Source organism: Diachasma alloeum, unplaced genomic scaffold (genome assembly GCF_001412515.2).
Source record: "Diachasma alloeum isolate Michigan unplaced genomic scaffold, Dall2.0 Dall_scaffold_00767, whole genome shotgun sequence".
NCBI lineage: Eukaryota > Metazoa > Arthropoda > Insecta > Hymenoptera > Braconidae > Diachasma > Diachasma alloeum.
In genome coordinates, this window is record NW_021680897.1 from 159,212 (window position 1) to 173,773 (window position 14,562).

The window sequence follows — 14,562 nt, forward strand, 5'->3', positions numbered from 1 at the left end:
AGACTATTTTTTTATTTCTTTCATCCATCATCCTTTTACAAATTATTTACAATATTATTATTCTTAAAACCGTAAGGCAAAGTATCTGTCGTATTTGGCAGGAGAATGAGCTTAACATCATCCGAACTCGGAGCTAGTTTAGTTTGATTGATCGTGAACACATCGTGTTTGATCGATCTAATCATATTCGGTGACATCCACACATTTTTGTGTTAGTTCAAACAGGCGTTATAGTCTTCAAATTTAATACGTTTCAATGCTGATTTTTTCACTCCTTTGTCCCGCGATTTTTCTCGATCTTCACCAGACACTTTAAAACTATACATTATTGCTCGGAGCCCCACGAACTCAGTCATAATCTTGCCATGATTTTCGTCTTTCATTACACCTAATTTCTTCTTATTCTTTAGAGGTATAGTGTATACATTATTTATTGGATAATCAGAAGTGTCGAATTTATCAATATCATTTTTCATAATTTCATAAATATCCTCTACTCTGAAATGATAAATAAGACTACCCGTGTCTGTGTACAATAGTTTTGCCCTATCCTTAAAACTTTTTTTCACATAATTATAGTGAAAATCATAAATATATGTTTTAGAAATATCTAGAATACTAAAGCCTGCGTATATTGGTTTATTAAATTTAATTTTCGTTATTATTTGGCTTATTTGGATTATTACCAAATCCTTATCGAAAATAATACTACTATGAAAGTTGGGTTTCGATATCCAAGTCTCAGCACCCCATCGTCCATCCCATCTTGATACGAGTTTCACATCACGATGTTTCCTGACATTTTCCATTGTTTTTCCGAAAACCGCGTTATTCATCAATTTATAAAATTTTTTTTCAAAGTCATGCTGGGAATTTTTTCGATAATTAGTATTTAAATCAATATATTTTTTTAACCACGAGTTTTGAGAAAACTTCAAGATTCTATGAATTTTAGTGATTTTTAAGCCCAAACTACAATATTGTTTGAGATTTCTATAATGAATTACATAATTTTTTTTGGAGTTCAATGTGGTCAATAATTTTGGTAACTTTGCCTGACCGCTTGGAGGGATTATGTGTTCCGGGCACAATGATAAATTTTTATGCTCTTCATGCAATTCCTGTGAGTACTCCAGGTCAACCTCCAGGATGTATCCAGTCTCTGAGTCATCTGGAATGTTCAGGATGTTGAGGGATGACCAATCTTCCATCCAACAGAAATCCCCACTCGGCAAATGATGACTCATTGCTGCTCCATATAAGTTGTTCACATCCACATACATCAAATATGATTTCTCTTCCTCTGGGTTATACTCATTAGCACCCANGTTCCGGGCACAATGATAAATTTTTATGCTCTTCATGCAATTCCTGTGAGTACTCCAGGTCAACCTCCAGGATGTATCCAGTCTCTGAGTCATCTGGAATGTTCAGGATGTTGAGGGATGACCAATCTTCCATCCAACAGAAATCCCCACTCGGCAAATGATAACTCATTGCTGCTCCATATAAGTTGTTCACATCCACATACATCAAATATGATTTCTCTTCCTCTGGGTTATACTCATTAGCACCCATGTAGGGGTTATTAGCCTTTCCATATCGGTTAGAACACTGCGACAGTCCTCCTCGAATGCCTTTCTCAATGAAAAGGAACATCTCAGGGTCTTGAAATAATTCCAGTTGAACTCCAGTGATTTGTAACATCGCATCAAAAGCCAGTCCTGGTGCTGTATAATAATGAAGAGGATCTAAGTTGTAAACGGTGAAACAACCCTCTCGAAAATTTTCGAAAATATCTGCTAGCAACAATACGTCGGTTTTCAGATATAAATCAGCATATTCACCGAGTGTTCTGATGCTGAAATTTCTCCACACATCACATGCATAGTTGTAATCTTTATCGAATATGTGCTCATCATTTAGTCGAGAATAAAACTCTTCTTTCTGTGGTAATTGTTGTACACTTAATTTCTTCCATGTATCCAAGTATTCGTACGGGAAAACTCCTTTGCGTACAACCACTTCGAATTGTCGTTTTTGAGGGTAATGACTGGCTGTGATTATTTTTTTTTCATCTTCTAAATATGGTGAAAGTTTATCAATACTGCTTGCCATAAAACGAAATGAGTCAATGAATCTNAATATGTGCTCATCATTTAGTCGAGAATAAAACTCTTCTTTCTGTGGTAATTGTTGTACACTTAATTTCTTCCATGTATCCAAGTATTCGTACGGGAAAACTCCTTTGCGTACAACCACTTCGAATTGTCGTTTTTGAGGGTAATGACTGGCTGTGATTATTTTTTTTTCATCTTCTAAATATGGTGAAAGTTTATCAATACTGCTTGCCATAAAACGAAATGAGTCAATGAATCTCAAGTGAACTCTTGTTGATTCGACTGATTTCGTAAAAGAAATGTATTTCTCTTTAGTAATTGGGAGTAATATCACAGAGCCCTCGAATTGTGTCGCAAGGGACTTAATGAAAAAGTACGAGTCATAACCTGACAAATTGTGGAAAACCACAGGGATTACACACGATTCTGTGTAATTCAGATTACAACCGGGATTAGCTGCTCCGCGATATTTTCCCGTAAAGTGGCATTGGTCCCGATGTTTCACTGCTTTTTCGGTAAATGCCCTGCCACAAATATGACATGTTTTAGCTGCATTATAGGCTCGCTCCATCTCGAAAGTCAAGGGCTGATTTCTCTGTAATTCAGCATCAACTTTTATAGCTAAATTACGTAGCTGCTCAATAAACCACTCTACACAGTCTTTCCCACGATAAATAGAGAGTTCCGATTTTTAGTTATCATAGCTACTAGTTATGAGTTATCATAGCTACACTGAATGGTACATGATTTTATTATATTTTGGTATTTACATCATTGCCATCGGACACTTTTACCAATAAACACTCAGTATCAGCTTATAAAACAAATGGAACACTCAGTTGATTTTTGAAATTTTGAAATTTTTAATATTTTTCACCACGATGAGGAAAAATCATTCGACACTTATTGATTGAAGACATAAACACCTGTCACATATGAGTGTTTTATGTTCAACTTTTGAAATTTGTGTACCAACCAAACGAGACAAATTCGAGATCCATGTATAGTGATGAATTCTTTCCTGTTCACCATCGAGGATGTCGTCTTTTTCAACCATGAGAAGGTGAATTGTTCTTTCTTCCTCATGCAGTGTGGCTGGAAGATTTTTGCTCAAGTAAAGTGGCACAATCCATTTTTTTTATTCTTCGCCACTATCAATTCCATATACATTAATTAATTCATTTTCTCAAACTTTGAAATGTCTTTTAATTGAAGTTACCAAAGCTTTTCATGACAGTACTGAAAGAGGAGTATGAGTTTGTTCGTTACTTATCTCGAACGTTACAGCGAGCGGCCATAATGGACCATAAAAAGCAGTAGGAATCGTCTTTATTTTGAACGTTTACGACAGCATGTTTCTTTTCAATCCATTCAGGTAGTTCAACGAAGCTGGATCCTCCGCGCAATGAATTATATTTATTTATGTTCACTTCTAAATTAATTACGTCAACTAATCTCCAGCCAGAGTCTCTTTCCTGGAACTCATCCGGCTTCACTAGAAGTTATTCTCTTATGTGTTCATCAAACCACTACCTAATATCAGTTGAATCAAGAATTATTTAATTTTTTGTATTGAAATATTTCTTTTCTTCAATAAGATCTTCATCTCGATTAATTTCATATTTACATGTTAATACTACATTCACTTTCAAACTTCCTTCTTGTTTCAATGCATTTTTCAAACGTACACAGAGCATTCGTCTAGCATCATCTAAAAATTGGGGTATGTCTGGATTTTTCACGTTAATGATTACACCGGTTCTCATACGACCCTCAAAAACACTTTGTAAGTCCTCCCATCGGACTCTATCAATTAAATTATCCCTTAAGTCTCCTCCTATCACCTCCAAGTTTCTGAACCTTGCATAGAACGCTTTCAGTCGTCCTAACATGTGAGTTAAACTTTTTTTCTCACTATGACTCGCACTCCCTTTCAATAATGCATTAATTTCTTTCGAATGTCCTCTGATGTGATTAAGCCATTGTTGAATTTCCCTGGGTCTCCTATTCGTTTTTACTATTTCATACACATCCTCCAATGACCTCAATAATGTTTTACACGCGTTAGGATCCATGTTGTTCATGATAAAGACACTAAAGAGCTAGCGGAATATCAAGGTGATATTCGTTTATATAGATACATATGTGAGTGTGCCTACGCTTGTACACTCTGTAAAATCTTACGTGATTGGTTGGAAAAAAATCATGTGACTCATGGAAAATTATTAACAAAATAGCAACATTTTTTGTTTGTGGGAAAAAAAATAGCTGTAAAATGTCCTGGATAACATTTAATGTTTGCGGTGCGATAGGATATCAAAGGGTCCGAAAACTCTACTCCAGTTTGTCAAACATCATGTTCTTAGGGTTGTGTGTACAACGTGCGTTCCCAGGTAAACCGAAAAAGTCTATGTAACCAAAAGATTGCGTTCGGACATCTTCCAATGCATTTCCATCCTTATCAGTTGGCAGCAGATGGAGATTTTTCGGAAACTCCTCCTACTACAAAGTGTAAAATTTGTCGAGGACTATGCCAAATTGCTGGGGGTACCTAAGTTTTTGGATGACTGATCCTCTGTCTTTGCAGATATACATATTCCCTCCCCTTCTGAACTCTTCCTTTTAAAATAAATTTTTACATATTTATATCGTTAACAACAACAATTTCACACGAAGAGGGGCGGCAGATGAGAAAGCACGGGAAATCTCAAGTTCAGACGTGTCAGGAAAATGTTTTTTAAAATAAATATTTATATATTGATATCATTACTAACAATGATTTCCCACGAATGGGAGCGGCAAACAGGAAAGTACCGGAAAACTCAAGTTCAGACGTGTCAAGTGGAGCCAGGTGTCAATGTTTGAAGAAGAAGAGGAGCCCCTTCTATGATTTCTACAGCAGCGAATTAGTTAACCCTTTCACCCCTCGCGGCAGTGTACTGAGAAGTTTGGGTATACTAATTGATTAATTAATCAATCGATCCTCGAATTGAGCCGTGATTTGCGGAATTAATCTGCGAATCAAACCGCGACCTGCTAATTAATTAACCCCTTCACTCACCCCCTCGCGGAGTGGATTGACTAGATCACCGAGAAGGTCCTTCGTAACGTAAAACCGCGAATTAAATTGATTAACCAGCGAATTAAATAACCCTTTCATCACTTCGAGGGAAAAAATCGTGAATTAATTAATCAAACCGCGAATTAAAACGCGAATTAATTAACCCTTTCATCACTTGGAGGGAAAAATGACCAATTAATTAATCAAACCGCGAATTAAACCGCGACCCCGCGAATCAAACCGCGAATTAAACCGCGAATTAATTAACCCTTTCATCACTTTGAGGGAAAAAATAGCGAATTAATTAATCAAACCGCGAATTAAACCGCGAATTAAACCGCGAATTAAACCGTGACCCCGCGAAACAAACCGCGAATTAAACCGCAACCCCGCGAATTAATTAACACTTTCATCACTTCGAGGGATAAAATGCGAATTAATTAATCAAACCGCGAATTGAACCGCGAATCAAAGCGCGAAATAAAGCGCGACCCCGCGAATTAATCAACCACCCATCCATCCACTTTCATCTGACCCCCCTACTGTGCCCCAAGGACCAGGTCGACGCCAAAAACGTTGCCCCAGAACCAGCATTATATAACTACTTATCTGGATTGAGGTGTTTCTTTCTTCTCTGTTTTTTCAGAATTTTGGTCGGTGGAGCTCGTCAATTCTGAGATTTTGTCGGTTTAATTGATTAGGGGTTTGGACTGGTTTTGTAACTCAGCCATCTTCTTCTCAAATTCTTGACAGGATCCATTCAATTTTTCTTTAAATTTTGGACCCAGATTGGTTCTCCTCATTTTGTAAAGTGGTAGCAGCTGGTCTAGCAGTGGCTCTATGGGTTCTTGGAATATTTCCTCATCCCTTTCCGAGATTTTCTCCATATACTCGTAGAATTTTTCCAGGTTTCGTTCCATTCGTTCCATGTCCACTGGTGGACGTGGTGTGGGATTTGATTCTTCGTCCTTTTCTTCTATTCGAGTTTCAGCTTCGATTATAGAAGGCGTTTCCTCGTCGGTGGAGTTTTGATCTGTGATGAATGCGTCATCCTCCAACTTTTCGTCCGTTGGGATTCCTTCAAGAGAAATTTCTAGTTGATTTTCTTTTCTTTGGTCTTCCATTTCGTCAGGTATTACTGATGGTTCATCCTGTAGTGGTGGTTCTTTGGATCCTGTAGTTGTTGGAGTTGATTCTGGCATCTCCACGATCGAAGGGGTGGATGGAGTGGGAATCATTTCTTCCACTGTCTCTGGTTTGTTCTCAATTGTGGTGCCCCGAGTAGATGATGTGGGGTTTTTGCTGATTTTGGGTGTCATGTTATAATCCCGATTCAATCTGTAGGAGATCAGTTGCCGGGTGCCACTATTTGTTTCTGTTGCTCTTCTAGCCCGAAGCCTGTCGGCAATTGAGCTTTCCGCCGCTGTGATGGTGATAATTTTTGGGTCACTATTTATTCTAACCTTTCGGTTAGGATTTGTGATTGTCCCTGGTGTTTTCACACTAAACTTTGGTACTGGTAGAGCAGGCATGCAGGTTGCGAACATGACGATTTTCTCACGTTCGTCTTGAAGAGGATTTTCTGCAAAGGCGTTTGCTAGCTGATTTCTCTTCTGTTTCTTGACTTCTACCTCAAACGTGAAATCATTCAAGTAGGTTTTCCACCTAACTTGCCTCGTAGTAGGGTTGCTGGAATCTCTGAGCCAGTTCAGGGCTGGGCTGTTAGTAATAATGATGAAGGGTACTCCATCGATGTAGGGTTTGAACTGCTTTAAGGCGTAGACAGCGGCTAGGCAGTCCAATTCGACTGAAGTATATCTTGTTTCAGCATCTCGAAGTGCTCTCGATGCGTACAGGATAGGGTGTTCGTCTCCTTCATCATCTTTTTGGCTGAGGATGGCTCCAATGCCCTTTTGGGTACTGGAAACATGGACGATAAATGGTTCGTTCATGTCAGGAGGAAACAGTAGAGAGTCCTCGGTGATGGCTTCCTTGAGGGTTTTGAATGATTGTTCTTGTTCTTTCTTCCATTTAAATCTCACATTTTTCTTGAGGAGATCATTTAGAGGCTGTGCAATTTCTGCGTAGCCCTTCACGAATCGTCGATAATAGTTACTGAAGCCTAAGAATCTCCTTATTCCCTGTTGGTTTGTGGGAAGGGCATCTCTGTTAATGCCTTTATCTTTGCTGGATGCGGATGAATACCTTGGTCATCGATTATGTGTCCCAGATGGGCTACCTCCTTCATGAAGAATTTGCATTTATCAGGCTGGAGAGTAAGTCCGTTTTTCCGCAGGCAGTTGAAGAATTTCCTGAGACGGGTGACGTATTCCGGCAGTGTTTTGGAGTAAACAACTACGTCATCTAGGTAGACGTAGAGTTCTGTCTTTTTCAGGCCAGTTAGCGTCTGATCCATCATCCTCTGGAAGATTTGGGATGAATTTTACAATCCAAAAGGTATCCTCATATACTCGTAGTGTCCGCTGGGGCCGGTAAAGGCAGTTTTTTCAGCGTCTGTTTCATCCATCGCGATTTGGTGGAATCCACTGGCTAGCTCGAACACCCTGAAGTACTGAGCTCCGCCTAATTGTGATAGAATTTCCGATATGTTGGGTAACGGATAGGAATCTCCGATCGTTTTCTGAATTAGATGTCGGAAATCGATCACCATTCTCCATCGCTTCTTTCCCTTGGAGTCGGCTTTCTTTGGCATAATCCAGAGGGGTGAGTTCTATGGTGATTCTGAGCCTGATGATTTCTCGTTCCAACAGGTTGTCTATTTGTCGATTTATCTGCTCCTGATGTTGAGGAGGGTACTTGTATTGCCGCTTATGGACAGGTTTATCATCGATGGTTCTGATCTTGCACTGGAAATTCTTAGCTTTGCCAAGCTTGTCTCCCGGAAGGTGGAATATGTCATTGAACTCTTTTACTAGTTCAATCACCTCTTTGCGTTCGAAGGGTTTAAGCTCCTGATCGGGTAGGGCCTCTATTACGTTTGATGTGCGAGGTGACAGTCCTATATTTTCCTCTGGGACAATTCCCATATTGCACCAGGCGAAGGTTTCTTGAGGTTCTGCTAATATTTCGGTTCTTTCTAGGAGTTCATCGATTTCCTCTACCGTCTAGGGTGGTATATGGAGGTGAACTGGTTTTTCGGTGGTGTTGATGGCGAAGATACAGACCATCCCCTCTCTTATGCTGACCACACTCTCGCCTAGATAGACGCCTGGTTTTGTTGAGATTTTCGGTAAAGACACGATCGACATATCTTGATAGGGATTTCGCTGGCCATTCTTGCTCTTGGAGGGATGACGGTTGACCCATGGCATTTCTCGTAGTGATACCAATTCACTGGCAGGTTAGGCCTCTTGAGAGTGGTAATATTCCGTTGCTTTTACCGTATGTGCACCTTCTCTTGGATTAGGAATTCTAACCCATGTATTCCGCTTCCCTCGATAGGTAATTGATGATCTACGATGTGGAATGGTGCGAGAGAGCCGAAGATTTTCAGGTGGACTAAACCGCATGTTGGCAATGCATTTTCCGTTACTCCGAGTAGATAGAATATCTTTGGAGGTTCAATACTTACGTCGGGTTTGATGACTCTCCTCTGAATAAGATTGATATCAGCTCCGGTGTCGATGAGAAATCGATGTCGGTTTCCGATGAGGTTCTTCACCTTTAAGTTTATCCTTGGGCCGACCCCGCTAAGTGCAATCCGGCAAGGTTTTCCTCTCGTTGGACAGTTGGGGAGGCAGAAATGTATAGGTTTCAATGGGGCGATGTTGAAACTAATGTTGTTTGTGTTGAAGGAAATGTGAGCTTTCAACTCATTCAATATTTCATCCCCGATGATGGCTCCATATCCCCCTGGCTGGTGAGGAATCACGTGGAATTTTATTTGAACTTCAGGATGCACTGCGAGGCGTACTACTCCGAGGGAGTTCAGGACGTGATTGGACAACCCAACGATTCCGATTATTTCTGTGGTATCGATGAGGACGTTTTCCACCAATGACTGGAACGATATCAGGTTTATAGAGGTTCCGGTGTTGATTAATGCATTCACACCTGGGGAGATGACATTTGGTCCTCGAAAGATAATCTGAGGATCGCCGGTAACTCTACACAGTATGGGTTTTACTGTCTGGGATGCATGCTCGACATTGTGTGGAGTGAGTGCTGGTTTTGGCCGCTCATCATCGCACTCAATTGGCGAGCAACAATCTCGTTTAAAGTCTCCTTTGGAATGGTTCCATCTGTGGATGGGCTGGCTCTGTTCTGCTGAGTTCTCGTAGGATTTCGCAGGGTATTTCTCTCTTCTCGTTCCCTTGAGGGAGGCCTAGAGGGTGGTCTGGAGCCTGACGATGGACGATTCTGAGTCTGCGGGTTATTCAAACTCAACGCAAGCTGTTGGAGCATACTTTTGATCTCGTCCATATCAGAAGGGTTCTGTTTAGGTTTGGATGGGACTGCATGAGGACGTTGGTGTACTGCCAAAATGTTAGCGAGGGCTAGAATCTGGTCTGTGGTAGGGTTTTCCGCATTTTCCGTTGGGTCCTCATAGTCAGATTCGTCCTCCTCGTTTGGAGTTTGACCGTAAGCGATGACGGAGTTGAAGCTGTGCGAAGGGGGTTCACCAGGGTGAGCTGTGTGTCCTGGTATAGATGGAGGTGGCCCCGGCGGTCGAGGTGGTGTTTGTCTGTACCCGTTGCCATATCTGTTCCGGCTGGGTAGCAGATATTCATTTAGGAGAGCAGTGACTAGATCTCGTGAAGGGTCCTGATTCCTCCTCTGTTCGGAATAGTTTCGGTGACCGTAGCTTGACGATGGTGTCGGGGTATTTGACTGATTATATGGCTGACTGTACGACCGATTTTGTTGGTAGTGGTATCTCGACTGAGGTGGTATTTGTTCCCCGTACAGTTCAGGTGGTAGAGAGCCCCCTGAATAGATTGGAATCGAGGGGTACTCCGTGATGTACCTGTAGTACCCGTTATCAGCTCCAACGCTGGTACTTTGACTGTATCCCGGAATTCGTCCGTTTCTAGTTGTGTAAGGATCCCTGAGATTTTACTTGGGTTGTTGCGCCTAATACTTTCCTTCACGCTTGCAGGGGCGTATTCTTTAAACCGCTTAATGACCTCTGCCTGGAGGTGTTTTTCGAGAACTTGTTTTTCAGCTTCATTTTCCCCAGAAATCGTACCCAGACCGAACTGGACCAGTGCTGCCAATCGCTCCAAGAACGATTCCAGGGGTTCATTTCTAATTTTCAACAACCCGCGTATTCTATTCGCATAATACGTCAAGTCGTATTGACCTCTAAATCTCTTGATTAGGTGAGTAAAAATAGTTTCTACAGAAAACAGAGGTTTGCTACTACGAATTTTGCTGGAGGTAAAAGGCGTTTGAGTGTTTGTCTAATATATTCTTCTTTCTTTCCGTCTGCTTTAGGAATGGAGGACAGTTTGCACTCAACGCGTACTCAAATTCGTCCAGAGAGAAGTGCTCATTAGTATAGGAGAATATGGGAATGCTGTTTGCAATGTCTCGAGCTTTGACATATTCTTCGTACCAGGAAACGGTCTGATTAGCATCACCCGAGTCTCCGGAGTAACTGATATTAATGAAAGACGGATGCACCATTTTGTGGAAATAATTTCAACTAGTTGATAATTTAAATAATTTTATATTTGTGATCAAGTTAATTTGGATTAAGATTCTATATGATTTTTCCAATAAAATTGGGAAAAGAAAACAAAATTTCGCTTATAATTATTTTAAAGAGAATTCGAATTTTGCAAGGAAAAGTCTAATATTTGAAATTTAAAAAGAGTTTCCCAAAAGTAAATCTTCAATCGATTAGAATTGAATTAATTAAATTGACTAGAATGGGTTTCAAAAATTGCAGAATATTTAAAAGATAAGAGTATTGGAAATTTAGGCGTGTCCTACCGACTGCGCCATGAAATTCTAGCTGTTCTGTCCGGAGAAAGATTTTCGCGTCGAAAGGACATGTTTTAATTGTCACATTAAAATGAAAGCTAAAATTATTAGATTTCATATTTATTGGACGACGCAAAGTTCTATACTCTTAACTTTTTCTAAAATATAAAGGAAACGGGTTTAATTTACGGATAGGGCTTGAGTTGAGACTAATTACTAATCAAGAAATTTGGAGTTGTAATGGGAATCAAATTTGAATTTCAACATATTTTATATAACTGTTAGGTTTACAAAAACATTAGCGTGATTTTACAGAAATCTACGTAGTTAAAATTCCTAACCCTGGAATGATCTGAAGGATTCAAATTTGGGTTCACAAATGTTGTTACTCACAATTCGGTCTGTTATTTATAAATCATTCGATGTGTTTGTAGATCCCTGGGTAAATCCGTAATTTCCTCACCAGCAATTAGTCGTGTTAAAGGCTACTACGGATACTTTCACGGAAACACTTTCTTCTACTCGTTGATATTTTAATGAATTTTGACCGTTGAATTTTAAGATTTTAAGAGTTTGTTTGAGACTGTCCACAACGCGTCACAATGAACGAATTCCTTATTTGTAAGAAAAGTCACCACTCTCGATTAAAGAAATTTTATTCCCGGATAATTTCAATGGTTCGTAACTTACTATTAATTCAGTACTATCTCGCGCAATCGAAGGAAGGATTGAAAAACCGGACCGATTAAATGAACTATTTCCACCAGAATTGTTACTGCTTCGTCGCTGCTTCAAGACTGTTTAATTTTAATTTTTCTGATATTTTTATAAGAATTTTGGGGTCACTTGTCACATGAGCTCCAATGAGTCCATTTTTAATTGGAAAAAAATGTCGTATGACTTTTCTCACTCTTTTGATTTTTATGGGGAAGTAGTTCATTTGGTTTTTGGGTTCTCAATTAATCGGTTTTCAATCGTTCCTTCGCGTGCGAATCTTAGTATTGGGTAATTGGGGCATGCTGAGTGTGTCATTTCATCACTTTTGAACTCGATTCCAGTATCTTTGAAATTTTTAATCGAGTCCAGGTGATGAAATGCACTCGATTTAATTTACAATTGTTGATTTGGTTCTTGATTATTTTACATAAAATTTATTCTAGCCTTAAATTTCCAGTATAAAATTTTTGGACATTATACCTTCTTAGGGCAAAAAAATTAAGAATGCACTCTACTGATGCTTTTTCTCATCCGACAGCTCGCAATGCCTTCTTATCATTCAATGAATGTAGAAAAATGCATTTTATAGTTGAATCAGTAGGGATTACCAAGAAAAACTACTCAATGGCATACATATTTGCAAGTTATAAACTCAGAACAGCTTTATAACGCTGAATTCATCCAAATAAAATTATTTGCCAATCGAATAATCGAACAATAAATTGAATGTAATAGGGAATAACTCTTTGAATAGAAATTTCCAGAAAAAAGAGGAAGTATGCCTCAATATCCAAAGATCAGAATCGTTGAGTTCACTTTTCAATTTTTTTTCCTAAGAAGGACTGGTGATCCTATGATGCCCTCTTCATTGAAAGATAAGTGTAATAACACAAGTATCCTTGAATTTTTTTATCAACCCGGCCCGAAGGTTCAAAATCACGCTTTTACACTGTTTTTTCTAGTTTTTTCGCATTGTTTGGGCGTCTTTCTATTCGAAAAAATTTGCAAATATTTTCACTGGAAAGCTGAGGAAAAATAGATTTTTTGTGTATTTTTAAAATTATTTTCCCCCCACCAGTAAGTTGAGAGTGAATAAAATCGATAAATCGTTCACGTGTCTCGTACCTAGACTCCTATTATTATTAAAAATATGGAAAAAATCTTAAAAATCCCCAAAAAGATAGAAACCGAGAAAAAACCACCTTAAATGAATTTGCAGACATGATGAAAATAGGTGGCCCACTTGACGAAGAATCATTCATATAAGAATTGATGGGAAATTTCAGCTAGGATAGAGCTCAATCGGGAATTACCCAAACAAAGTCAAAACGATTTAGAGTTTTAATGAAATCTAAGTTAACTTTAATCCGAATAATAGGTTCTGGTGTACATTAAAATTTAACAATTACATAGAGCTTTTAGTATTTAGATAAAAATGAGATTATGCCCCTAGCCTTAGAATAAATTCATGGACGTATTTCTTGTAGATATTGATCTTGATTTACTCACAGTATTCTGTGGATACCTGGGTAGAAACGGATTTTTCTCCACCAACGATTAGACGTAAACTAATGGTTATTATGTTTACTCCTGCCGATTCACCTTCTCCCACTTGATGTAGATTAAAATTTCATTTGTCGTTCGCAAAAGAAAAAGAAAATGATTTGGAAAAATGTTTTTGAGGCTTTGAGACTGTCCACACCACACGAGAGATTAAAACACTCTTCTTAAAATGTACGAAAAGGTATTACTTTCGATTTTACGGAAAATATCCCCTGTCCAATCCAACAGTTCGTTACCTACTGATCTTCAATAACAATCACGAGAAATATCAACTATATGAATAATTCCGTAGAGAGATTGGAAAGACCGATCGATTCCGTGACTATTTCTTCTACAGATGATGAAAACTCCGTGGGTGTGTCCAGACTGGCTTTTGTTAATTAATTTTCTTTAGGTCTCACGGTTCGTGATGTTTCACGTTTTCATTTATTATTGGTAGAAAATTGGTTCGTTCGAATTTGGTGGGATTGATCGGTCATTTCTCAATTTCTCTACGGTTGCTGAATTTTCAGATTGGGAAATGAGAGCGTGCTGAGTCGGGAGTTTCGTCACTAATGTGCCGAATTCTTTGTCTGTTTGCTTTACATACTGTTTTATGTTTTTTTTCGTTTATAAAAATCTTCTTCTTACATAGAAATTAAAATTAACCATTTAGTTTGAAGGTTTCGCCAAAGTAGACACCAAAGACTGGACATCACAGCCCCCGCTGAAAATCACTATTCGAGTTATCGGATTGATTTTTGAGGACTGAATTTTTAAGATAATACTTTGAAATAGAGACTTTAATGACTGTTTTCGGAGAAGTGATATGGAAGTGATAAGATCTCTTCTGAAAATTTTATGATATTTTACGTAATTTTAAATTTTTGTAGGTTTAGGGTGAAGATTTCTCGACTTAGTTAAATTTTTCTATGAACATCTGTATATTTGGTGTCTGATCGTGTGATTACCCGCAGGTAGGTGAAGGTTTCAGAATATATTTACTTGAGTTTTCTTAATTTCTTGGCTTATGCATTATTGTGGTAGCCTTGGGCATTGAACTTGCTGAGCAAAGCAGTTTGAGATTTCTTTTCCTCTTGCCATGCACACTTTTCGCTTGCCGCTCGACGCTATTACGTCGTGGATTGTTATCATTTTGGGTAAGATATATTA

At 38.8% G+C, this 14,562-nt stretch overlaps 1 protein-coding gene across 1 annotated transcript; it reads right to left on the reverse strand.

Moving 5' to 3' along the window:
- Positions 1-9,324: 9,324 nt before the first annotated feature.
- On the reverse strand, positions 9,325-10,830 carry LOC107044626. The gene is made up of 2 exons (XM_015266573.1): positions 10,670-10,830; positions 9,325-10,207 (listed from the first exon to the last, which is right to left on the reverse strand). The coding sequence occupies exons 1-2, from the start codon at positions 10,828-10,830 to the stop codon at positions 9,325-9,327; spliced, it is 1,044 nt and encodes a 347-aa protein (XP_015122059.1).
- Between the last annotated feature and the right edge of the window lie 3,732 nt (positions 10,831-14,562).

Bases quoted from the DNA above. Each gene is read 5' to 3' on its own strand.
- LOC107044626 (XM_015266573.1), bottom strand. From the start codon at position 10,830: ATGGTGCATCCGTCTTTCATTAATATCAGTTACTCCGGAGACTCGGGT. The intron at 10,208-10,669 runs GTACGCGTTGAG...TCCGGGATACAG, and splicing joins TTCTCTCTGGACGAATTTGA to TCAAAGTACCAGCGTTGGAG.